This window comes from Balearica regulorum, chromosome 3 (assembly GCF_011004875.1).
Source record: "Balearica regulorum gibbericeps isolate bBalReg1 chromosome 3, bBalReg1.pri, whole genome shotgun sequence".
Classification (NCBI taxonomy): domain Eukaryota; kingdom Metazoa; phylum Chordata; class Aves; order Gruiformes; family Gruidae; genus Balearica; species Balearica regulorum.
Window position 1 is genome coordinate 113,693,716 of NC_046186.1, and position 24,719 is coordinate 113,718,434.

The 24,719-nt window shown below is 43.5% G+C and overlaps 2 protein-coding genes across 2 annotated transcripts in view; one reads left to right on the forward strand and one right to left on the reverse strand.

Moving 5' to 3' along the window:
- Window positions 1-12,705, reverse strand: part of GALM (galactose mutarotase) — a 30,743-nt gene extending 18,038 nt beyond the window's left edge. Inside the window, exons 1-2 of the mRNA XM_075749589.1 lie at window positions 12,368-12,705; window positions 4,431-4,504 (exon numbers count right to left, since the gene is read on the reverse strand). Of these exons, the coding sequence (XP_075605704.1) occupies window positions 4,431-4,449 (19 nt within the window). The 5' untranslated portion in view covers window positions 4,450-4,504; window positions 12,368-12,705. The remainder of the gene's footprint in view (window positions 1-4,430; window positions 4,505-12,367) is intronic.
- A 393-nt stretch (window positions 12,706-13,098) lies between these two features.
- HNRNPLL (heterogeneous nuclear ribonucleoprotein L like) overlaps window positions 13,099-24,719 on the forward strand; it is a 28,361-nt gene continuing 16,740 nt past the window's right edge. Inside the window, exons 1-3 of the mRNA XM_075749597.1 lie at window positions 13,099-13,386; window positions 22,452-22,570; window positions 23,843-24,080. Of these exons, the coding sequence (XP_075605712.1) occupies window positions 13,189-13,386; window positions 22,452-22,570; window positions 23,843-24,080 (555 nt within the window). The 5' untranslated portion in view covers window positions 13,099-13,188. The remainder of the gene's footprint in view (window positions 13,387-22,451; window positions 22,571-23,842; window positions 24,081-24,719) is intronic.

The following is a 24,719-nucleotide window of genomic DNA, read 5'->3' on the forward strand; positions in this document are numbered from 1 at the left end:
CTTCAGGGGCAAATATACTGAGCCATTGATTAGGTTATTTGAGGATCATGGCACAGTACAATTGCTTGCTGTTATTCTAGTAGTCATTTATCAGGAGCCAGCTATGCACGTTTTATAAAGCTCTTCAAAAAACACAGCTACTCGAGAACACTTTTCACAGCACGTTTCAAATGTGCCTTTGTGCGCAAGTTGTTTGCGTCTCAGTAGCAGCCGAAAAGGCATTTCGTTGTGTTGGTTGCTATAGTAATTACTTTCCTTGGGAGCTAAAATAATAGCTTACAGCTCCTGCAGCTTGCTGTTGTGTAGGCTGCCTTGAACCAGAGACACTTCCATTTTGTTTTGTAGGGGGCTGGGGACTATACGCTGAGAGACAGACTTTCCTTTCTATGCTTCGTGCAGCTAATTTTGAATTTAACCTTTGTAGAGGATGTGTCACAGGTCTAAAGGTTCAAAAACAAAAGCAGCATATGAAACGGTAGGACAGCCTTGCGGCTGAGGTTTCTGATGGGGGTGAAGATTTGGATTTGGTTTCCATTTCTCTTATTGATAACTGGTAGGAAAAGTACTGAGGGTCATGCCAAGACTGATTTTTAGTGCTGAGGGCTGTACAAAGCAATGAGTGGGGGGCTCACAGGGGTTTTGAAAGCACCTAAGCAAGTCAAGCAGGAATGTGACAAGGAGGACAGCTCTGCATCATTCAACATTTTTTCCACTGGTGATGGCACTGGGGAAGTAACTGCTGTATGGACCTGCAGCTCTGGAGAGGGTAAGAAGTCTCACTGTGGACAAAACAGCCTTTTAGAGCAATCCCACAGCTGCAAGACACCAGCTCCCTCCTCCATCTGCAGTCACAGAACATTTCTGAGTGACATTTTAAATTGCAGTCCTGTGGGTTGTGGGACTTTTGCTTGAAAGAGCACTGTGCAGAAGCGCTTCCCAGGACAAGCCCCATGCTCATGGCTCTGTGTGGTCATGAAGGAGGCACTGAATGGGAAGGTCTCTAAGTCATTTTGGGTTCCTGGCCTGACGAGCCAGGGATTTTTGTGCAGCTTGCAGCCAGGTGGGCTGGCACGGCATGGCACTTCTGGTATCTCTCAAGGAAGCAGAAGAGAGGCAGGGGTGAGTGGCACAAGAAATGATCAGACCGATTGCCCTCCTGCATCAAGAAGCAGCTGCAGGGCCACCACAGCGCAGATTTGTGACTCACAAAGGTTGACCTACACAGGGTCCCAGCACCAGCAACAAGTACCAGCTTGGTTTTGCAGACAGAGACCAGCAAAAGGGGACGAGGATATAAAAAAGGGCTCGGAGAAGGAGGCAGGAGGAGCTAGGATGAAAGGAGAGAGAAAACAAATAGGGAAAGCGTTTTGCCTCACAGTGCTGTCCTAGAAAATTCGCTCTCAGATGCGTACATGGCTGCATTGGCAACTGGCAGGGAGATGCCAAAGGGAGATAAAAGAACTGCATCATCTGCTAAAGGCTGCAAACACAAACAGTTCCTGTTTGAGTAACAGCAACATACAAAGATGCAGGGAGGGAGGGTGTTTGGGGAAACCACAGGACAAAACTGGGCCTTCGGATGTGAGGGGGGTGTGCATGGCTTGCAGGCAGCAGGTGATAAGAACTTATTTTGCACATGTAGATGTGCAGATCACCCCTCCCCACCCCCTTCCAAATTTAGGCATAGCTTACACACAGGTTTTGTGCTGAAGTGCAATGCTTTACCAATAGAGTTAAAGCAGCCTAGCAGGGAGTTATATGGGCATCCTCCTTCTCCCCAGGCAATGCTGGATAAAGCACCCTTTGGCATGCCCACACGCTTCTATATGAGGCTTGTATCTAACGACACTGGTACAACTAAAGCCAGGTGAGTTTTTTATGGAGGGATAGCCCTGGGAAGCCAAGGGTGATGCGGACCTTGCAGTGCTTGGCTGTCCAGGACTGCTCTGACCACCAAGCCACGGCCTCCATGCTTGCACATATGCCCTGGAGCCCCGTGGAGGCAGGGAGGGCCCGTGCATGCTGGACATGGGGGGCTCAGCCTGCCTGCCTGTCCCTCCAGCCCGGGGCAGACACGTCGCATCCAGCCCGCAGCTGACACCAAGGCTGGTTGGAAGTCAAGAGGACATGGTTTGGTGTTCCCAGGCTCTCTTCCCTTCACAGTGTGGATTGAGCCAAGATTTCTTGTGTAGTGCCTCTAAAGATAACACCTAAAGATCATGGAAATCCCAGGGTAAGATAATATGATAGACTTTGTCAAGGAAACCTCTGAAAAAAATTATACTGGAAATCTGGAAATGCTTTATTGCAAGGATGCATGGCTCTTTCTTTTCTTTTTTTTTTTTTTTTTTTTTTTTTTTTATGATTAGAGAGCCAAACTTTTAATTCACAACAGTCCAATTGTGCAGGCTTCAGCTATGAGAACATTTAAAGTGTCTGTTCTGTATTAAACTTGTGATCTTTCAATTTTTTTATCTGAGAGTTTCCTAAGGTCTTTTTATAAAGCTTTTGGGCTAAGTTTTCTGCTATTGTATCAGAAAATTTGGCTGCATTTTTAACCCTGGTGTATTGTGGTGTACCAAAATCTTAAAATTGTCACTGAAGCACTCCAGTAGAAACAATATTTAAGATGCAAAATCCTAAATGCAAGGGGAAAAAGTATTTCTCTGGCAAGAATCTTTAAGAAACAAAAAAAGTAAATTGAAAGGCATACGAAGATAAAATTACACAATCGATCCAATGTATTACCTGATTCTATAGATTCAAAGGCTGCCTTTGAAACGTACCACCTGTATTCACTGTGGCCAACACCTGCAGTTTTAGCAGAGAAACAAAATTTATTTCTTTACCCAAAATGGAGTTAGGTGTGGGAGAATCTTGGCTTTCCTTAAACAGGAAATCTGCAGCCATCATGGGGATTTAAAATCATAGTTAAAAACATGATCCAAGTATGAGGTACAGTGTCAAGTTACCACCAGGTAAACAAAATAATTCAGACTGTATTTCTTAACGACAAAAAAATTACTTCTGAATTTTAAGCCATCGTTTGGAGGGAGCAGGACAAGGCTAATTCATGACTTTTGATTTCTAGGATGGGCATGGTCTAAACTATGATTAATGAGAGTATTTCTGGACCACTAGATTTTTCTTTGGGTTAATTTGGGAGTAAATTTTCTTATTAAATATTTGATATTTGTAATGAGCTGCTAATGACTCAGAACATGCACTTTAGGAAGCCTTGTTATATTAAAAGCAAAAGCTGCAGCTACATTAAAAAATAAGGGGAGGCTGCAAAAACTTCATCTACTGAAGAACTAGTTTGTGCTAGATAAGTATTCTTGCCAGAATAATTATAATTTTTTCTCAGCAGCAACTCTTCTTCAGCACAGACATCGTAAGATTAAAAAAAAAAGTTGAAAGTTTGCTCACACATATCATTAAAATTACTTATCTTACATCATGGCAGGTAGCCTGTCTAAATGCGTGGCTCAGCTGGACAATGCATGAATGCTCCTGTGAAGTGGAGTGTGAAAAGATGAAGTGTGTCACCCAAGAAAGTGTGTGAAGGACACCCTTAGGACATGCTTCATCAAGTGCCACTTCCTAGCCAAGTTACTGGAGCTCTTAAAGAGTCAGCAATGATGCTCTACAGACCTTATTTGTATAAACGGCATTTCCTCAGCCAAAGGAGTAGTTGTGGAGTAGCTGAAGTGGTGAATTGTATTGCAATTGCATAAGAGAAAGCTGACTGCATATAGAAACCTACCGTGCATTCACTGAGCCTGATTCCTCCACCCCCACCACAATGTTGTCATCTTTGGCTACCAGCAGCAGCAGCAGCAGCAGCCTTTAATTGACACAAGTTTAGATGCTGTCAGTTAGGCCAAAGTGAAAGTGGGATTATTTTTTTTATTCTTTTCTTTTTCCTCTTTCCTCCTCGTGAAAGCAATTGAAGTGATACTTGGGAACTCACCCCCTTTGTTGCAGTCAAAATCCTTGGGCTAGTGCCCTGCCTGGGGAGTCTAAGAAGGCGGAAAAAGCTATGCTGTAGGGAAATCACAAAGGATTTATGTCAAGGCTATTGCAGCTAACTAGGTGAAATGGTACAAAACGTTTTATTTGGCTTTAGCCAGCAGAACATTCTTTGTAATGGGCAAAAATAAGCAGAGACAACATTTTAATGATAATCAATAAAACTAATCCTTGTGTACCACATCCACCACAAGGACATCAGTAAGCAGAACTGCTTTGAGCTTACAAAATGGTTGTGCTGTACAGAAGTGTGGTACATTAAACCACCCTGGGAGCCCAAGCAAAGATAGCTATAAGGCGTTGGTTCATGCTCTGGGGGTGTAGCATCTCCAGCCACCACAAGGGTGGGGAAACCTCTGCACTGCACCCAGTCTTACCCTGTAGACATTCTTGCTTACCAGCCAGTTCAAAATCCATCACCAATTTGCATTCCTGCCGCAGCAAGCAAAGTAGTCCAGTGGCGCTGCTCCATCCCGGATGGAAAGAAACAAAGGAGATCAAGATTAGAAATAAAATACAATAACGTGTAGGAAAGCACCTGGGTCTCAGACATTCTCTCACTTAGGCACTGAGCCTTATGCTCCAGTTATGTTTTCACCATCATAGAGCAAGACGCAAACCACAGAGCATCAATTAAATGTCTATTTTAGAAATGTATATCCTTTCTGTGGCTCTTCTTCACAAATGGTGATTCTCAGAAACAACCTCTGCTTCACAAATTGACCGCTTTTCATTTTTACGAACTGTTGCCTAATATATATCCAGAATTGTGACCCATTCCTCCTTGGGGCATGCAATGCTCAGGAACAAGAAACACTTCTGAAATCTCTGTCTTTAAAATGGAGCAGCTATTTTAAGAGAGGCAGAGCAGTCCTAGTGTCTGGATAACTATGCCCACAGATGGCAGTTCAAGTTGTCAGCAAGCGTCGGAGCTGGCTAAGGGCGTGATTTGTGTCCACGGGACAGGAAAGCCATCTGCCTCCTCAACCTGAGAAGCTGCCCCAGGATTATTTTGTGTGAGCAGCCCTGAGAGCATTATACTGACAGGTAGCCAGGGCCTCTTACCCTAGCAGGCCATGTTGGTCAGCCCTCTTTTCTCTCCACACACTAGGATGCTCCAATGTCCTGCTCACCCCTCGTGATTCTCTGTCCGCATTTCCTGAACCAGGCAGGACAAGGAAGCTGCCTGGGTTTCTTTCAGAGCACTTTGCTATGCACAGGGCACAGCCAATATGCATGCAAATGAACTGCACTGCGATGAATACACCGCAAAGTCCTTGATTTAATGGGCCCAGGGATGTGTGTAGCAGCTGCAGAACTGACTTTAGGCCTGGACAAAGGTAGTTTTCTAGGACAGCAAGGCAGCCATGGCTCTGCTGCTCATTTCACCTACACCAGAGCCCTGGAGAGATAAGCTAGCCCTACTGCCAAGAGGGGGTGTGGAATGGCTGCTTTAAGACACAAACGAAGCACCTCTGTGTGGCACATCTATATGGCACTGGAGTTGTCCACCTCTTCTGGACTTGCTGACAGATCAGCAATCTGCCAGCAAAAGTAAGATGTTTTCAGAACTGCAGTTATTTTATGCTACAGCCCAGAAGAAGCAAAACCAGCCCTGGATGGGGATGTGAAAGTGCCATTACAGTGTCTTGAAGAACAAATGGTGTCTAGTATTTGTGCAGAGAAAGGTGATCTGAACCAGAGAGAGGAAGTACTGACTAGACAGATATGTTACACTGTCCATCCAAGAATGAGTGCTGGTAACCAAGCAAATGATAAAGGTAAAAAACCAAGCACCACCACCACTCACCCCTCCAGGGACTCTGTACCTGGGTAAGAGCTGTGACACTGGCATTTTTATCTCTGCTGTGGCTGCACTAGCGCAAACAAGTGTAGTGGCTCTGGTCTGCTGGTGTACCTCTGCTGTACTGAGATCTGAAAAATGCTACAGGATGACCTGTCAGATTGCCTTTTTCTCCTTTTAACAGAGGGAAAACACACATGCTGGAGATTACAAAGAAAAAGAATTAAGCATGTAAAGTCAAAAACATACATAATGGAAAATGCCAAGACAAAAGTTGCAAATGCAGGCTGATTTTGTCCCCTCATGCCTAACTTGTTGCGATACAGACTTTAATTTTACAGTCATCGATTCATTTGCTCATGGGGCCTCAGGCTCACTTGGTGCCATTGGACAGGCAAGGGAGCAAGCAAGTGCTCAGTCTTTGCTTTCCTCCCACTCATGCAGGGAGCCCAGGCTGTGCCCAGAGCAGGCTTCTCAGTTCTTCCGCTGGTAAAAGAACGACTTGTTTCCTTCTGAGTATTTTTCACTACCGTAGGGAAGTGCATCACTGCCATGTGAGGTGAAGCAGGTGCTGTAGTCTGCTGCAGAGGTAGAGGACTGATATGTAGACAGTTTTTGGCCAGATGTATTCTTAATACTTTTCAAGAGACCATTTGAAAGGCTTAAAGCCTGATTCCACAGATAATGCAATTTTATTCAGCACTCAGTTCTGAAAATTAATTCTCAGGTTGTCAGCTCAGGTGTAAGAAAATCAGGAAGCAGCAGTTAGTGATTGTTAGCAACTGGTTTAAGTGACTTGCCTAGTATTGCGTTGGTCTGAGGAGAGAGAAAGCAGCATCATCGCTTTTAAACGATGCGTGTGTGCACACTGACTGTATATACAGAAGAGCAGTGGTAATAAACTCAAACACTTGAAAACTTCGTGTCAGGACATCCAAAAGAAAATCTGAGACTTGCTTACGAGATTTTATGGATCATGTACTTGAACTGACTACAGTTGGGTTGACCCTGGCATGGGAGCATTTAAGAATCATGTTTTTCAGTTGCTATCAAAGGAATTAAAATCTTTTTTCAGAAGTACTGACTAGGCAGAGGTAAACTTCTCTAAGTTTACTTAGAAAATTAAACTTGGAGTCACTTGGAGTCTGATGCTTTAAGAAACAATAAATATCACAACATCTGTAATTCTTTTGAAAGTGCTGGTAATAGTGCAAGACTTGGCAATTCTGCTATGTAAGGCAATGGTTTTACGCCCTTACTGGTCGGTGGATCTGATTTCTACCACAGCTGTTTATTGACCCAAGTGTACACCAGTTCAGGTATTCAAGCCAGTGTCAAACACGCTGAGCAGTCATAGTTTCTCTTGACAATAACTAGTTTATTGCATGCTTCGTACTTCTGTTTTTTGGCTTCAGAAGTCTTGTAATGAGTACCCAAATGTAGGGGTCTATAAACTGCTGGTGGATTGAAAAGAGTAGCAAGTAGCAAGGAGCTGTAAGTGCTGTCCAGCCTAGAGGAGAGCATAGATAAATCAAAATCAAAACAATAAAAAATAAGAACTGAGAAAAATTTTCCAGTTCAGTTTGTCCAGGTATGTTGGTGTTTTCACCATCCCTCTGCAGCTGAGGTAGTGGTGACTTCCAGCAGGAGGGTGGTGAGAGCACTAATTTCTTAAGCTGTTGAGACTAAATTAAAAAAAGGAACAAAACCCCTGCACATTCATGCCTCAGCTGTCCATAACGAACACCAGCGTAACCTTCCTTCGCATTGCTACATGCCAGACTTCACATTCAACCATCGTGCTACGTGTTACTTTGTGATTCCACTGACTGTCAGTGGGCTCTGAGTGTTTGGTAAAAGGAGATGAATCAAAATGATTCATGTGGGAAAGCCGTATTAAACAATATTGTTGGAAGGGAGGTCTTAAGCCTTGAACGTGCGTACTCCAGCGATGCAAAACTTCCCAAGAGCTGGCGCTCTGCCCTCCAAGACAAGACCCCTTGGTCAGAACAGCTGAGTTTTGGCTGAGGAAGAACTGCAGAATGAAACCCTGCAGCTGCAGAGCCTCCCTCGCCACCAACGTATGCTCACATGAGCCACTGAGGCACCTTTACAGGTAGGGCTCAGGAGGTCGTACTCCTCCCACAGTATCCCGATGGCTTTCCCCTGTGGCATGCCTTCTGCGTTGTACTGTGGCAGGGAAGCTGTGCAGAGCTCTCCATTTATACTGATCTCACCCTGTGGTGAAATACTTTTCCTTCAAAATGGCATTTTCTTGGTTTCAGTCCTTGACTGAGGCTTCTGCAGTTACGTGCCCTCAGCTGCAACAGCTTGTGTCAGCAGCAGACACAACACACCAGAGGGGAAGAACTGTGGCTAACAGCCCTCCTGTCGATGTGTTGAGAAGTGTGCTGACATTTTCCCCACAAGCTGCATGTCTACTTATGATTCTCCTCAAGCTCCAGGAAAGTCCCTGGCATTGGTTTCCATCAAACGTGCATGTGAAAACATGCAACCTGGGGGTGAGACATAATGATGTCAGAGAACTGATCACTACAGAAGAAACTGTATGGAAGCAAAAAAGTATACATGGGAAAAAAAAAAAGGCTAGGCAAGAGCCAGCTTAAGGCTATTAAACAGAAGGGTATGGAAGCAGCTTCTGACTCAGAAGATCCTTAAACTGCTGACAGCTGGAAACTGGAAAGAATACCTGGGAATGCTCACTCTGTGCATTCTATTTTTCATGTGCTGCTATATGCACCCACTGCTGGCAGCTCTCCAGTACAGGATACTCCAGTACCTTTGAGCTGAGCCGTTTTTATGTCACCTCTTGTTGGCTCAGCTGAAAAGAGTAGATCAGGTCTTAGTGCAATATCACCCCTAAGACACTCAGCACAGAAATGTGTGATGGCTAAAGGACGAGTTTCACCTCACAGTTGAAAGTCGTATCCAGACCAATTTTAGGTATCACCTTCTTGTTAACATCCCACTATGAATTACTGGATCAACTTACGCTAATTACTTTTCCCTTATGGCCAAGAGAACTAAAACAGTTTCTCACTTTTATTCTAGTGGTTACTTGCATTCCCATGGTATCTAAATACACTGATCTTAGCACTGGAAGTGTAATGTGTTAGCATGGTAAGAAACATTCTTTGCTAGAATCAGCTAATAGCTTAAAGTAATATAAATTACAGTAAAGGATGTAAGAAACACAAGGCAGGAAAAGGAGAGAAAATTGTACTAGTAACAACACGTACTTCCAAACTATATGCATTGTTAAGGTGTTTTAAATTTCTTCCAGGTTTGGGGATTTGTTTTCATGTCATTGTTCTGCTCTTCATGTCATTATGTGGTTGTACTTGACTGCACAGTGGTAAGTAAATCACAATAATTGCTTTTCTTAGCAGAGGATAGTGGACTAAAACCATGACTTCAGTTTATAAGCTCCAGGTAATAAAAACTGTATGAAAAGAACTATTTCGGCAGTATAAGCACCTTTCATCTCTCTCTCTTTTATACAGCAGAAGCAGGTCTGACAAGCAACATAACAGTGAAATCCTTCTGCTGAGTCAGATGCTCAGTTTCAAACTTACATAACTGGGATATATTTCCATATTCCCTCCCTTCTTTTGTATGCATGAAGCACAGACAGAAGGAGCTCCAAGGCTGCTCACGGTAGCTTAGTGCAGAAGCCTCAGTGTTGCAACTTAAATATGAAAAATACCTTAACATCTCCACTGTGGAATAATTAAATACTGCATTAAGTCAGCAAAGTAGGGTCTGCTACCAAGTGACATCGGAGCCCATGTGCTGCACAGAAGCATGCTGAAACTTTTCCATTTCTTGGAATACTCAGTAAATAAGAATTTGGTCAAACAGTAAGTCATTTCTTCATTTTCAGAAAAGTAATTTTAAATACATGGGGGGGGAAAGAAAATTTAGTTAGTGCAGAAAATCTAATTATTGCAGCATTTCAATGCCATTTTCTGACCATAACTCTGGTATGTTCTGTGATTTCTCAGGCTGTTATTTTTTGCAATGGTATGGTGTAAATGTCTGCTAAAATCCCAGAGCTCTAGCACATAAAACTAATTTACTAGAAACTTCATCTGGCAAGTAAGCATTTTTGTTCATAGCAGAAATATTGGCAGCGTATTTCTAAATAAGTCAAGTGCCAAGAAAAGTAAGTTTAATGTTCACAGATGGCATGTTCCTCATTGACTATTTGAACCTACAACAGATGTGTATGTACAGCTTCAGCCCTGTGGACTGTATTCTCTCAAAGTTGTAATGAATTTTTGTTATCAGTGAAAAATAGGTACACGTATAAGAAATGTTGAAAGAAAAACATAAACTAAGAAACAAAGACCAAAGGAAAAACAAGAAGGTGAGAAACACAGCAAGTTAAATTAAATCTAATGTATGTGTTTGTAGATAAGATGATTAGATGAGCTACCTGAGAGATGCAGATTCAAATCATGTCAGGCAGAATGGGAAACTGAACATCCTCCCACTTCTTGGAGAAATGCCTTTACCGCTGGGTTTCAGGGTAATAGAAAATGTTTAAACAGCAAGCCATTTTCTTTCTTTTCTAGCTTACAAGTACCATTTCATGTTGAACAACATGTTTTGTTTGATACAGCTGTGGGGTTTTTGGGGTTTTTTCCCCCTCACCGAAACAAGAAGAAATGAGTAACATTTATTTTGACTGGATTCTGAATTATTTCCCTCTCTTTTATTTGGCTGCTCAACTGGAGAAGCAATTACTTGTACAATCCTATACCCATTCTCTGCTGACTGACTTTCAGCAGGATTCCACTCCACGTTCACCTGGGTTTGGCAGCCACAGTAGCAGAAACTAATTCAGCTAGCAAGTCCTGTAAGCTACTTACAACACTGAAAGTCATCTTTCTGTGCCCACATCCATGTGGGAGCCTTCTCCTGGACAAACTGGCAAGATACAGATTGGATAGGTGAAGAAAGATGGATAGAAAATTGACTAACAGGCTGCAGTCAGAGGGTGGTGATCAATGTTTTTTACTCAGGCTGGCAGCCTCTAACCAGTGGGGACACCAGGCATTGACACTGGGTTCCACGCAGTTCATCTTCACAAATGATCTGGGTGATGGGATTGAAAGCACCTTCACCAAGTTTCCTGATGACACTAAACTGGGTGGTGAGGTGGACACACAAGAATGGAGAGGTATCATACAGAGAGAGCTGGACAGGCTGGAAAAGTGGGCTAGGAAGAAAAGTTTAACAAAGACAAGTGCAAAGTCCTGCACGTGGGATGACATAAACACAGAGCTCAGTACAGGCTGGGACCTGTGTGGCTGAGGAGCATCTTGCTGAAAGGGACCTGGGGGTCCTCGTGGACAACAAGCTGAACACCAGTCAGCAGTGTGCTGACTCAAGAGTGTTCTAGAGGGCAATGGTAGTGTTAGAGGGCAATGCTAGTGTGAGCCGTTAGCTGTCTGTGCACTGTTTTGGGGGTTACGATAGATGTTTTGAATCTAGATGGTCTGAAAGTTAGCACTGGTTGGTGTCTACTACAGGCAAGCTTACAACACCATCGCTTCCTGGCTAAATGTTGGTTTGTTGTGCAACCGAGAACATCTGTCTCCATGATGACAAGCTCTGATTTTGAAATACAATGAACAGTTGACTTTGTCCTTCTCTGTTCTGAAGATGGAGGCCAGATACTCTGCCATCTCCCACGAATGCAAAGCAGATCCTGGGTGGCATCTACAGGGGTATTACTAGCAGGGATAGAGATGTAATCGTCCCACTCTATTCAGTGCTTGTCAGACCGCATCTGGAGAGCTGTGTCCAGTTCTTCCCTACATTTCAAGAAGAACATGGACAGACTGGACAGGGTCCAAAGGAGGGCCACGAAGATGAGAAAGGGCAGGGCAACCTGCCCTATGAGGAAAGACTGAAAGAGTTAGGTCTTACCTCCCTGGAGGAAAGAAAACTGGGGGGGTTGGGGCTCATCACAGTATTCCAGTACTTAAAGAGTTGCTACAAAGAGGATGGAGGCTCTCTCTTCACAAGGAGCCACATGGAGAAGACAAGGGGCAACACAATTCTTTTTACAGCGAGAACCACCCATCACTGGAACCCAGGGACGTAGTAGAGTCCCCATTGTGGGAGGTTTTCAAGATGTGACTGGACAGGGTGCTAGATAATCTCCTCTAGGCTCCCTCCCACAAAAGACGATCTTTCCAGCTCCCTTCCAGCCTGTGCTGTTCTATGGTTCTCTCATTCTATGCAGACAGGCACAGGCTCCAAGAGCCGCTTTCAGCAACATCTCCCTGAAGAAGGAACCCTGAGCAGACCCACCTACTGTTTGCACTGCCAGCAAACAGACGCGTATGCAATGCAGTGCGCTCCTATGAGCACACATTGACACGGTTAGAAATGCTAGTGCCAGTAACAGCGCCCTGGGGACACGAACGCAACCGTCCACGCAGCTCTCCGTGCTCATCGAGCTTGTAGGCAGCACATTTAGTTCGGTGTTGTTTCTCCCCCGGTGAACGCCGGACCCCGCCGGCCTATGTGAACAAGCACACGAGCTTCCTCTTCACGGGCCAGGGGCGAAGAGCGAGGTGCGGAGCTAACGGCTGTGCGTGAGGAGATGCCTCGGGAGCGGCCTCATGGCTCCCGGAGGGCTCTGTGACCTTGGCAACTCACGGCTGCAGCGCTCACAGCTGGCAGACAGGACACACCGGCCGCGCTGCCCAGCCCGGCCGCTTCCAGCGGCGTGCAGCACCGGGACCCGCGCCTCGGCGCGCACCCCTCCCCCTCCCGCCTTTTATCAGCCGGCAGCGCCGGGAAGGAGACAAAGGCGGTGGGGGGCAGGCGGTCGGCGAGGAAAAGGTTCCCAGGCTGGGGGCGCTGGGCCGGGCCCTCGGGGGCCCTTGGCGCGGCTGCTCGCGGGCGCGCGCCCCCGCCGACCCTCGCGCCGACCGGCCGCCGCACGCCCGCCGCCTTCCCGTTCCCGTGCCCTCAGACATTAAACCGCGACGGAGGGGAGGGAGGGGGGCGGTGCCGAGGCAGCCTCGCGGCGCCGTGACGGGCGTGCTCGTCGGCCAGTCGCCGCGCTGGCGACGCCCGATGGGCATGCCTGCTGGCCCATCGCCTCGGCGTCTTCGCCTCCTCCCCGACTCCGAGCCAATCGTGGCGCCGGTGGCCGGCGGGGAGGCGTGACCCGCTCCCGGCGCGGGGAGGGGTGTGTGCGAGGGAACGGAGCGCAGAGCATCTTTCGCGTTCGCCGCCGCTGCCAGGCTCCGTCCCAGCTCCCTTGTTGCCACCCCCCCCCGCCGGGCCATTCCTTCTCTCTCGCGGCCATGTCGTCGCCGTCGTCTGGAGAGCGGTACGAGGAGGAAGAGGAGGAGGAGGAGGACGGCGCCTACGAGAGCCAGGCCAAGCGGCTGAAGCCAAGCGCCGCTGCCGAGGAAGGCGAGATCGAGTACAGCGGCGCGGAGGAGAGCGAGACCCGACGGGACAAGCCCCCTCCGCCGCGCGGGGGAGGCTTCTCGGGCGGGGTGAGGGACGCGGCGGTCGCCGGGGTGGGGGCGCCTTCCGTTAGGATGCCGGCGGGGGAGGGGGCCTGCGAGCCGCCCGCCCCACCCCACCCCCTCCCGCGGGGCGAGGCTCGTGACACTCCCCCTCCTCTGTTTACCCGGCGGGGGGAGGGGGCTCTCCCCGCTCCCCTGCGGGGTGGCGGGCGAGGGGGAGGTGGGCCTCCCGCGGGGGGGGGGGGCAGCCGCGGCCACGCGGCCTTCCCGAGACTGGAGCCCGCTGGCCCTCTCCCCCGGGCATGGACGCGCTTCCGGTGGGGGTGCGCTTCTCCCCCCGCCTCAGGGTCGGGGGGCGGGAAAGGAGGGGAGGGAACCAGGCTGGGTCTTGTCCTTCTTTCCCTTCTCCCCGCGGCAGGCGTGCGCAGGGTTAGCGGCTAATTGTTTCTCACCGTAGTTGCCTGGGGAAGGGAATCCCAAGCACAAATACAGGCTGGGCGGAGAATGGATTGAGAGCAGCCCTGAGGAGAAGGACTTGGGGGTGCTGGTGGACGAGAAGCTCAACATGAGCTGGCAATGTGTGCTCACAGCCCAGAAAGCCAACTATATCCGCATCAAAACTAGTGTGACCAGCAGGTCGAGGGAGATGATTCTGCTCTTGTGAGACCCCACCTGGAGTACTGCGTCCAGCTCTGGGGGCCCCAGTACAAGAGAGACATGGAGCTGTTGGAGCGAGTCCAGAGGAGGGCCACGAAGCTGATCAGAGAGGGCTGGAGCACCTCTCCTGTGAGGACAGGCTGAGAGAGTTGGGATTGTTCAGCTTGCAGCAGAAAAGGCTCTGGGAAGACCTTATAGCAGCCTTCTAATACCTAAAGGGGCCTACAGGAAAGATGGACGGGGACTGTTGACAAGGGCATGTAGTGACAGGACAAGGGGTAATGGCTTTAAGCTGAAGGAGGGTCGATTTAGATTAGGTGTTAGGGAGAAATTCTTTACTGTGAGGGTGGTGAGGCACTGGAACAGGTTGCCCAGAGAGGTTGTGGAGGCCCCATCCCTGGAAGTGTTCAAGGCCAGGTTGGATGAGGCTTTGGGCAATGTGGTCTAGTGGAGGGTGTCCCTGCCCGTGGCAGGGGGTTGGAACTAGATGATCTTTGAGGTCCCTTCCAACCCAAACCATTCTATGATTCTAAGGGACTGAGCTTGCAGTCTGCTGGATATACATGATATGGATTTTGCAGGTCTGAGATTGTCTGTCCTGTGGGCAGCTTGTTGCCTTTTGGGATATTGCTGTTGCAAGTTTTGTGCTTGCCCTGTTGCTGAGTGTAACTATAGAAATACAGAGTGGGGGAAGAAAGCAAAGCAGAGGCTTTCTTTCATCCTTTTGCTTTACCTTTGTGTCTGGCAGCGTACGGTGATAAGGCTGATCATAAATGATTGCCTCCTTTTTAAATTTACTTGTATTTCTACATTCTCCCTCCTCCGTGAATGCCAATAAGCGTGTTGGTTCACTAGGGGTTTTTTTGCTATGTACCTTTTCTTCTTTGTTATTTTGTATCTAAGTATCAAGATAGTCCTTGATACCTGAATTTGGACTAACAATACTTTTGTCTACTGTTTGATTTCTTAGCTAACTAGTTGTCCAGCTGATTGTAACCATTTTTCTTCTTGATGGTTCTGTTTCTTACTTGAAAAAGCAAGATCAAGAAAACATTGATTTAATGGCAGACATTGAAATTTAGAATACCTCTGTTTTATGATTTCTTAAAAGGAATAAGTAAATGAGAGAGCATTTGCTGTTACCATCTCTCTGTCAGTTAAACCTCTTGATGGAGAGGTTACCTGCTAAACTAGTACAAAAGTTCCCCAATAAAGTGGAACAAAGATACATCTCCGGAGAGAACTGTTTTAATTCTAGTTTCTTGTGACAGAGCATTGTCTCTATTGCAGTGGAGGCTTAGCAATGTGCTCTGTCTTAAAGGCCAGTTCTGAATGAAACCCATATGCTTGTTTAAGTTATCTTGAAATTTTGTCATGTAGGAGAGCTGGACATCACACAGTCTTTCAAGTAGGAACAAGATACTGCTCTTGCTTTTTCTCTTTTCTGCAGTATTTTATCAAATCAGCTAGTTCTTTTTTCTTTTTTTTTTCCCCTTCATTCTCAGTTCTGGCTCTGATTGTCTTCATGTTGACCTCAGTATCAGTTTATCCCAGTTAATGTGCAGGACACAGTGCCCTGTCCTTTTAGGTAACACAAGCACGGAGTATGCCTTTAACTTTACTTTTTGGATTTCCAGAATGGCATGTGCTCAGTGTTGTGAGTAAAGAAACTGAAACAAATTTGTAGCAAGTTGAGAGCATGAGGACTTCTAGGCAGCTTCTTGTGTTGGTTGCAGCATGCCTCGAGGAGGTGCATGGTCACCGACTCTGGTGATTTATTGGCAAAGCTGTATTCACAGGTCCATTATTGGAGAGGCAGAAGTTGTCTCGATAAAAGAGATCAAACTAGTTTCTTAAGAATAAGCTATAAGATCAAGCGGATATGTGAAAAATGAACAACTCAGCACTTCTGTTAATAATTTTATGTGGGGCTTTTAAAATGTGCAGGAAACTTACTTATTCTGTAATATATCTTATTCATTTCTCTCCAGGGAAATGTTCTTAGCTTATAAAAGTTGTATGTGGTTCAGGGCAAAGACATAGAAGATGAAGGTAGACTGAGAGGAGGGAAGAAGTTTAAGTATCCTGGGTTGCTCAGAAGAGAGCAGAAGAAGAAGAAGTGAAGATGAAATAGGATGAATGGGGAATTAGAAGGAGAAATGGGAAAATGGACTGGGTCCTAGAATATCAGTAAACTATACACTCATATGGATTATACGTATAAAACCAGCTTTGTATAAAAGCTTTTGTGGTAGTATCCTGCTAGCAGGTTGGTGGAGTCTCCCTCCTGCTCTATATTTATTATTGTGGCATTTTCCCGTTCCTCTGGGATTGTTTCATTGGGTTGAATAAGCCCTTCATGCCTCTAAATTTCAGGTTGTTTTTTTGGTTTTTTTTTTTTCAAATGGGTTCCAGAAGTCTGTATGCAAGATCCAGATGGGGAAAACCAGTATTTGTTTTGCTTTTCTTTTTTCCTCTTGTTTCCTGGTTGTGTGGACACTCCTCATAGCCCAGAGGTGTGTACCCTCTTCCTCATGGCTCATCTTCTGGCTGAGGAGCAGGGAAAGCCAGGAACAGACCAGAATGTCAACTGAGGGAGGAGTAGGAAGTGGTCTTGCAGAAGTATTCTGTGTGGGAGAGTATGATTTGGGAGAATGACTTTTGCAGAGGCAATGTTGAGTGGTGGTGAAGCCTTGGCACAGGAGTTAGTATTGTGGTGTGGCTGAGGGTCAGGACACTGGGAGAATGTGGGTTAAGAGCTGTGTTTGAAGGTGTTTGGAGGGCCTTTCAGCTGTATCCCCTCTCCCTCCCTTAAATTTCAGTTTCATTGACTAACATTGTATAAATACAAACCTGTATTTTCTGTGGCATCCACTTGCCTCACTGTCTCTGACATACCTGTTCTTAAATATTTCTATGAAATGAGGAAGATCTATAATCCCCTTTCTTACAGTTGGGGAAGTGAGATGTGGTGTCTAAATACACAAACATAACTACAAGCTACCGCAAGATAAGACAGGGATGTGAACTTGCAGCTTCTCAGGTACTTGTGCTGTAACTTCCTACATGCAGTGTTCTTGCTTTGCGGTAGATGGAAAGCAGCTCACTGCAACTCATTTGTGTCGTGTCTATCACAGACGGTTGGGGTAGCAGTAGCTAGGTGGCAATGAGTTCAGATCTTGATCTATTTTGCAGTGACTTGTTCATATATACATTTCTTAAATGAAGTACATCCTAGAAATTGGTTATGGAATAAATGTAAATCATTCTCCCTTCTTTGTCCTCCATCAAAAAAAGTAACTGTTACCTTCAGTGTTGTTCTACTTTCAGCACCTCAGGTTGAATCTCCTGATGCTGTGTGTGGTTTTGTTTTGGGGTGTTGGTTTTGTGGGGTTTTTTTGTTTTGTTTTGTTTTTTAACGGGATATTCAGATTGTGCTGAGAAGAGAGGAAAGTAGAATAGAGTATTTCAGTAGGAAGGGACATAGAACGATCATCTAGTCCAACTGCCTGACCACTTCAGGGTAGATTCAGAATTAGCAGAAGGGGCCAGGGTGCCCATATTCCATTCTGTAGAAGTTGTAATCATTGAAAAGACACAGTGCTAGAGAGTGCTAGGAAGAGGTATGCATGAAACAAGAGAAATGATACCCCAAACTCCACATTCAGAACAAAACTAAATTGCCAGGTAGCCTTCCAGAATATGGGGTGTCACTAACCTCAACCCTCTTCTCCTGCCTAAATGCCCCTTAGCCCCCAAAACCAACCAACCACTAACAACAACAATAAAAAATCCAGGATATACAAAACTGGTGTATTCTTCTCCTGCCATGGAACCTGAGCTTTGTCCTGTTTGTTTGATTCTTCTGAGACACTATCTTACTTCACTGTGTGCTGGAAATACTGTTGTCACTGCAAAGCTACAGGAGTTCCAGGTGGCACAGAGAGGTGTCTCCTGTACCTCTGCAGGGAGGAGACAGAACTGCTCAAGTCAGGCAGGTGCGATCAGCAGGGATGATGTATGACAGGGCAAACAGCTTTAAGTAATGCCATCAACATGTAGTACAACTAGCAGTTGAAGAGTGTGCATGAAGTGCTGTGTATCTGCTTATGAAAGCCTTTCCTCATCAGACCATCCCAGTGGGCAGAACTGAGATTATTGGGGAACGTGTTGTGTACCATCACCTTGCCTTTATAGTGTGGTAATTTTAGCTACTCTTGACATCGTGCAAGACAGTTGTACGCAGATCAGTCCATAGTTAGGCATTGATGAAGTTTTGGGCACTTGCCTAATAAGCAACCTTTTGGGGCTTCCCCCCCCAGTTCTGTCATATTTATAAAAGCAATTTCAGAGTATTTAGGAGGGATGCAGTGAGAGGAAAAAGTTGAGAGTGAATAAGATAACATGAACGGTGAGAAATAAGATAACAGTATATTTAGATACCTAGGGGGAGAGAATATGAAGGAGTGCCATTCTTTTGCCATAAGGAGCAAAAGAGAGATGGAGGAGGTAAGCAAAGAAATGGTAAAGGAGCAGATGGTCCAAAAAAAGGTAGTACAAATAGAACTAAGGTGAATATACTGACTGGAAAGTCTCTGGAGAAAGAATAAAGCACACATTTACGTGCAAACAGTTGGTGAAAAAATTCTCTAATCTGGAATTGTTGAGCAAGAGAGACATCATCCTAGAGCCCATGATGACTTTCTTCCTTTTCAGAATGGCAGATCATAATTTGTTGGCAAGAAACCAGGGTTATATTTAAAATGTTGTCTAGAACTATCTAGGTCACCCAAGAATGAATGTTAAAATGCTACAGCCGTTCTTTGAAGCTGCTTCTGTTGCAGTCTTATGTATGAGAAGTAACTTGTTTGTGCTTCATCTGCTTGGTTATGTCAGCACTTCCCTTTGTGCCTCGGCTCTCTACAGAAGTTCGGTTTCATTGTTAAGCATTTCTATGTTCCTAGCTTCTTTCTTGAGGGAAATCTTTTCTGTCCTTGTTACTGGTCTTGAGCACCTAGAAAGGAAGTTTGTTTCTATTATCTGTTTAGTAATTGCATTTTCTGTCCAGCTAATGATTCTTCAAGAAATTTTTATTGAGCTTTCAAAAACCTTTAAGCCATATATATTAATGAGTACAGCAGTAACGTTAGCTAATATGTTCTCCTGGCTTTGGTGGAGTGCAAGTGTCGTGTTGGAGTTTTGTATGGGGCTTTTGTGCCATTGTGGGAGTTCAAATTACTGAAAGACTCCTTTGTAAGCATAGAAGTACTGGTGGTGGTTAATCTGTATGTGAGCAGATGCTTTGATGTAACCTTTGTCTGGATGCCAACTGTAGCACGTGTAGTTTTCAAGATGCAGTGACCGTGAGATCTTGGTCAAAATCCTGCGTTTTTCATCTCTGGGAAGAAATTATGGCAGCAGTTGGATGAGTTGTGTATGTTCTGACTTTAGCTGTGAAGATGCTTTACACTTACAGACACATTTGATTTTTTTCATGTGGTCTAGTGGTTTTGTTTCTTCTTTTAGAGGAAATCAAGGATCATTCTAGAGTTGCTTGTTATTGCAGCTTGGTAGCTGTAAAACTTGTTGATAGTAATATATATGTCTGCCCTTCGTGAAGATTTTTTTGCACTCAAACATATGCCTATGGCACATGTTCATGTCTTTCACCAGTATGCTCTGTGAATGTTAGTTTGCGGCTTCCTGGCTCAGGACTGACTTATGCTTGATTCTTGTGCTGCTGTTTACTGCTGCTGGTTAGAAACTATTTTGAGTAAAGCAGAGGCCCTCTGATTTGGCCGTTTATAAGCTCAGTGGTTTTATCTGTATAAATTAGTTTATGAAATGCTATGTCGATAAGTCCTTAATTTTATGGCAGGTGACTGAGATTTCACTGTTTTGGGGTTGTTCTGTGGCTTGTTTTTTCTGTTTGGGATTTTTTAATTTTTTTTTTTTTATTCCATGGTTCTTGAGCTTCTGTGTAAGTTACTACTATATAGCAGCAGTGTTATGACTTTTGATTCTTGCTAAGTATCTTACTGTACAACACCCTAGTAAAGGATACTTTCTATGTGGTGTTATAGGAGAAGGAATTTTGACTTGGGAAGACAAGTGTTGTTTTCACTGCAAAAGAAAGCAAATTTGTGTTGGCTGATGGTTCTGAGAATAATTCCAGAAGTGTTGACACCTGTATATGTGTTTATAACTCATGTATAATGGATTTGAAGATGCAAGTAGAAAAGTCTGTATTTTTGAGAGAGTTTGTACTATTAGATTTATATCTTCAGTAGGCAAGCTTAAATGGACAGCTAATAAATAAAAATACAAAGGAAAATGTGTGACAAAGAAACACAAACTAAAGATTGAACTGGGAAGGGGAGGGATGGAGAAATGCTGTTCCATTATGATCTACTCTCTGAAAAGCTTGACTTGATGTAAAGCTTGACTTTAACTAAAGTAGCTCTTTGTAGTGAGTCTGCTTCACTGAGAAAATAATTGCTTATATTTGCCATCTGATTAGACAGAAATATTTTTAGGTGAGATCTTGAAGGCGTTAAAGAAAAAAAAATGCATATCCCTAGCATTAACTAGGATCTTAATATAGTAACAAGTATGCAGGGCAATGAATAATTAATTTAATAACTTCTAATTGTTCTGTAGACTGTAAATAAAGTAAAGGTGCCTGTTATCTTAATCCCTTAGAGTACTAGACTTTGCAGGAAAAACTGGTAATTATTGTTAGTTTTCTTTTGAAGGTTTTCTTAGGTGCTGCTTACAGCTTTGAAAAGTGTGTATGTGGGTAAAGAACATATAAGCTGAAAATAAACCTCTGTGTAGTTCTGTTCCTTCTGCAGTTGCCTAAGTATTTGCAGTTCAAAGTATTAACCTTTTATGACTACTTTGATCACTGCTACTACTGTAGACCTCAGCTGATTAATTCAGGATATATGGTATCTTATGCAAATATCACTAGCGGTGTTTTCCCACAATTGTCATAGCTCTTATTCAAAGAAATGTGTTACCATTTAAAATACTCTTATACTGCAAATGAACAAAATGTAAGCTAAAGCTTAAAAAATTACACAGCAGAATGTTCTGATGTCTGATGAAGTCTGGAGTGCTGGCTTTTGTTTCAGAGTGGTCAAATCCTCAATTTAAAGAAAAGAGATACATAATTGTTTTGGGAGAGCTGTGTGTGGAATGCAGTTGAATTACATGCAAGACTCAGTTTGTAGTTATCTGGAATGAGTTTTTTCCTTGAATCTGTAGTTCAAACGGATAGGGAAGAGAAGAACGTCTGTAGCAGTAGTAGCAATCTGTGATTATTTAATTACTGGAGCTGAATGCTCCTTTGTGCTACAAATGAGAATATCTCTCTCTTCCAGAAGATGCTATACTACTTATGCAAAAATGAAAAATCAACAAGACTTGATATCTTAGATCAAACACATTGATGTAGCTGCTAAATTTGAATACATCAACTTTACGCTGCTGCTAGAAGCATGAAATTTGGGTGCTGGTAATTACAGTATATTTTAGTGTGCCCTTTATTATCTCTAATCTTTCTTTGATTGTCTCTCATTATTGGCTTAGATAATTTGATTCTTTTTTTTGTCTTAGAATATACAAGGTAAATTTCAGCCCTGCTTCAGGTTTTGCATAGAAAGATGAGCTGATTCCAACCTGAATTCTTCAGTCATACAGAACCAAGACTGTCTGAAGTCATAGCAGCAGCTCTGAAAAAATGTCCATATTGGGAATTCTGTGTGCTAATGAACAATGGCTGAATCTGTTAATGGTAGTCAACCTTGGGGTGAAAAAGAGAGGGTGCCCATATGTACAGAAATTGCGAGTTTTTAAAACCATGTACAAAGAGTGTTCAGAATTAGAAGGGAGGTTGGCTTTATTTCAAGTATAGTACAGAGCTAGTATTTTCTTGCATTGTGGGGCACAGCTCTGTGTACGTTAGGAAAATAATACATTTTCATTGAGTTTACTGATGGCCCTTGTTTGTCGTGCCTTTTTATCCCCTCAGCCAGTCTCAAACAAATATTGGCAGAAGCAAACAGGATGTCAGAAATACTTTAGCTATTGTGCATGTCCAAGTATATTTTTTTATGCTTTTAATGAATAGGGTGGAAGACCTCCTGCAATTCAACCAAGTGTTAAATAGGCTTTATTTTATACTAGAAAAATCTTGACTGTGCAAACGCATTAATTAAATCTGCAAAGCGTTTTATTTTAAATAGTCTTCAGCAACTGAACTTGGCAATCTGTTTGGAAAAAGAAGTTAAATGATTTAAAATATGCTTGGATTGTACATTTAGATGGCTGCTTCTCGACCCAGTGTTGTGTCTGCCAAATATTTAATTTTAGTTAGTGATAGCATTATTCCTTGTTCTGTGTTGAATTTTAAAATGTCATTTTGTTGCCAGGATGCTGGGGGAAGTCATCACAAAGTCTCTGTTTCTCCTGTCGTCCATGTCCGAGGGCTGTGTGAATCAGTTGTGGAAGCAGATCTTGTGGAAGCTCTTGAAAAGTTTGGAACCATATGGTATGTCAAGCAGTATAAAGTCATGTCTCTGGACAAATTGGGAGCGTTATTTAAAAGTCTCTTGGACCTCTTTAAATACATTATGATAGCCATTTGAAATCTAGAACTTAGTTAATAGTAAAGCATGAAGATTTTCTAGCTGCCTGAAGATTCTGTGTTTCTATGCATGGCAAGTCTGGTCAAGCAGACTTACGCTGTCTGCATGCCCTAGTGTCTGTTACCAGACTTTAGTAGCACAGCTAGTCCTGGCCTTAAAATGAGCTGTAGCTAAACTGAATTGCAGAACAGCAGGAGGGTGGTTGTCTTGATATAAGTGAATATACAAAAAATGATAGGCAACAGAGCAGATGATGCTTTTTCCCTATGGTTTTGTATGGGAGTAGTGCTTGTGATGTGCTACGATCTTCAGAATGAGGTGGCTATTCAGAGAAAGCCCCTTCACAGATCATACAGCCTAAAGATTCCTCATCTGTGAACAAAATAGTAAAGGTGAATGGGTAGAGCCAGCTTATTCTGAGTTTTCAGTGCTTCTTTTTGGAAACATGCATTTCTTTTCAAGTAACTGCACATATAGAAGTCAGAAGGGTCTTGTAAATAGTACAGTAGTATTTTTCACTGCCTTAATATTCAAATAATTGAATTATACATCTACCAGTATCTTAAAAAAAATAAAGTAAGCACAAGCTTGTTCAGGAATACAAATAGTTACATTTTAGTCTGAGAATTTTACTTTTCAAAAATTTAACTAGCTGACAAAGGTTCTTGAGTTTGTCTGTGTCTGAATTTGGTTAACTAGAATACTTCTGTTTATTTCCTCTAAGATAATTTTGTGTCAAAAATAGTATTTTTAAATTTATTAGCACCAGCGAAGATGTTTTGTGTATCAGCTTTGAACGTGTTTTATAGTTTGCATTTACTTTGATCCTTTACTTCATAAAAGGCTCTAGCAAGTGTTTTTTTAATACTAATTGTAGTTCTGGTAAGTTAGTAAATTCTTAACTGTTTGTTATATTGGTTGAATGTTTTTATGCATTAAACTTTTTCAGGAAAACAACTGCTTATTACTTATTCATGGTATAGCTGCATTTCTTTGTTCTGTGCAAGTGCTTTAGAAATGTATTGACCAGGTTTGAGAAGCACGAGCAAGGAGACCTACCTTCCTTTTATGTCCTTGTTAGGAATTGTTTAGAAAAAAACATGGACAGTTACAGGACTTTGGAGTAGTTCTGAGTGAGCATATAGGAAAACTTACTGTAATGTTTCTCTCACCAGCTATGTCATGATGATGCCATTTAAGCGTCAGGCTCTGGTGGAATTTGAAAACGTAGAAAGTGCTAAGAAATGTGTAACGTTTGCAGCAGATGAACCTGTATACATTGCTGGTCAGCAAGCCTTTTTCAACTATTCAACAAGTAAGAGGATTACTCGGCCAGGGAACACTGATGACCCATCTGGTGGAAATAAAGTTCTCCTGTTGTCAATTCAGAATCCTCTCTACCCAATTACAGTGGTATGTTTCTTCTTTTTTCTTTTTCTTTTTTTTTTAAAGGCAGGGAGCAGCAATCTCTCTTACATTTCCTTTGTGTACTATTTGTTAAAATTGTACACTGTTAATCTGAGTCAGGACGTAAATTCACCTACCAGAGCTTTACACCATCTTCCTGAAAGTAACATACATGTTTTGGAAAACAGTTTTTTGAGGCAACTCAGTCTTGTTGTACAGATATTTTGCAATACATTTAAACACTTCAGTGGTCAGGATTTTGAAATGTTATAGTTACTACATGTTTCTGAAATATTTCCAAATATGTTGCCACAACATCAGGAATGTCCTTTAGCTTTTAGGCTCCAAGGGGTGTATGTTTAAATAGCAAGTAATTTTTCTAGTAGGAGGGGTTATTTTATTACAGTCCTTCATTCTTAAGTACTTCCTTTGTGGAAAGTTGAAACCTTCATCTGTTGATGAACTCTAGCTTGATGGAATCTTCCTCACTTTTGTTTGGGCTGATACATTTTACTTTTCTGTATTTCTACTCATACCATAGATACATTTGCATCCTAATTTATTGCCATATATTTATGGCACACATGCATATTTTTAATGATACACATTTTTTTTGCTAGTATTTAAGAATGCGTCCTTTCTCAT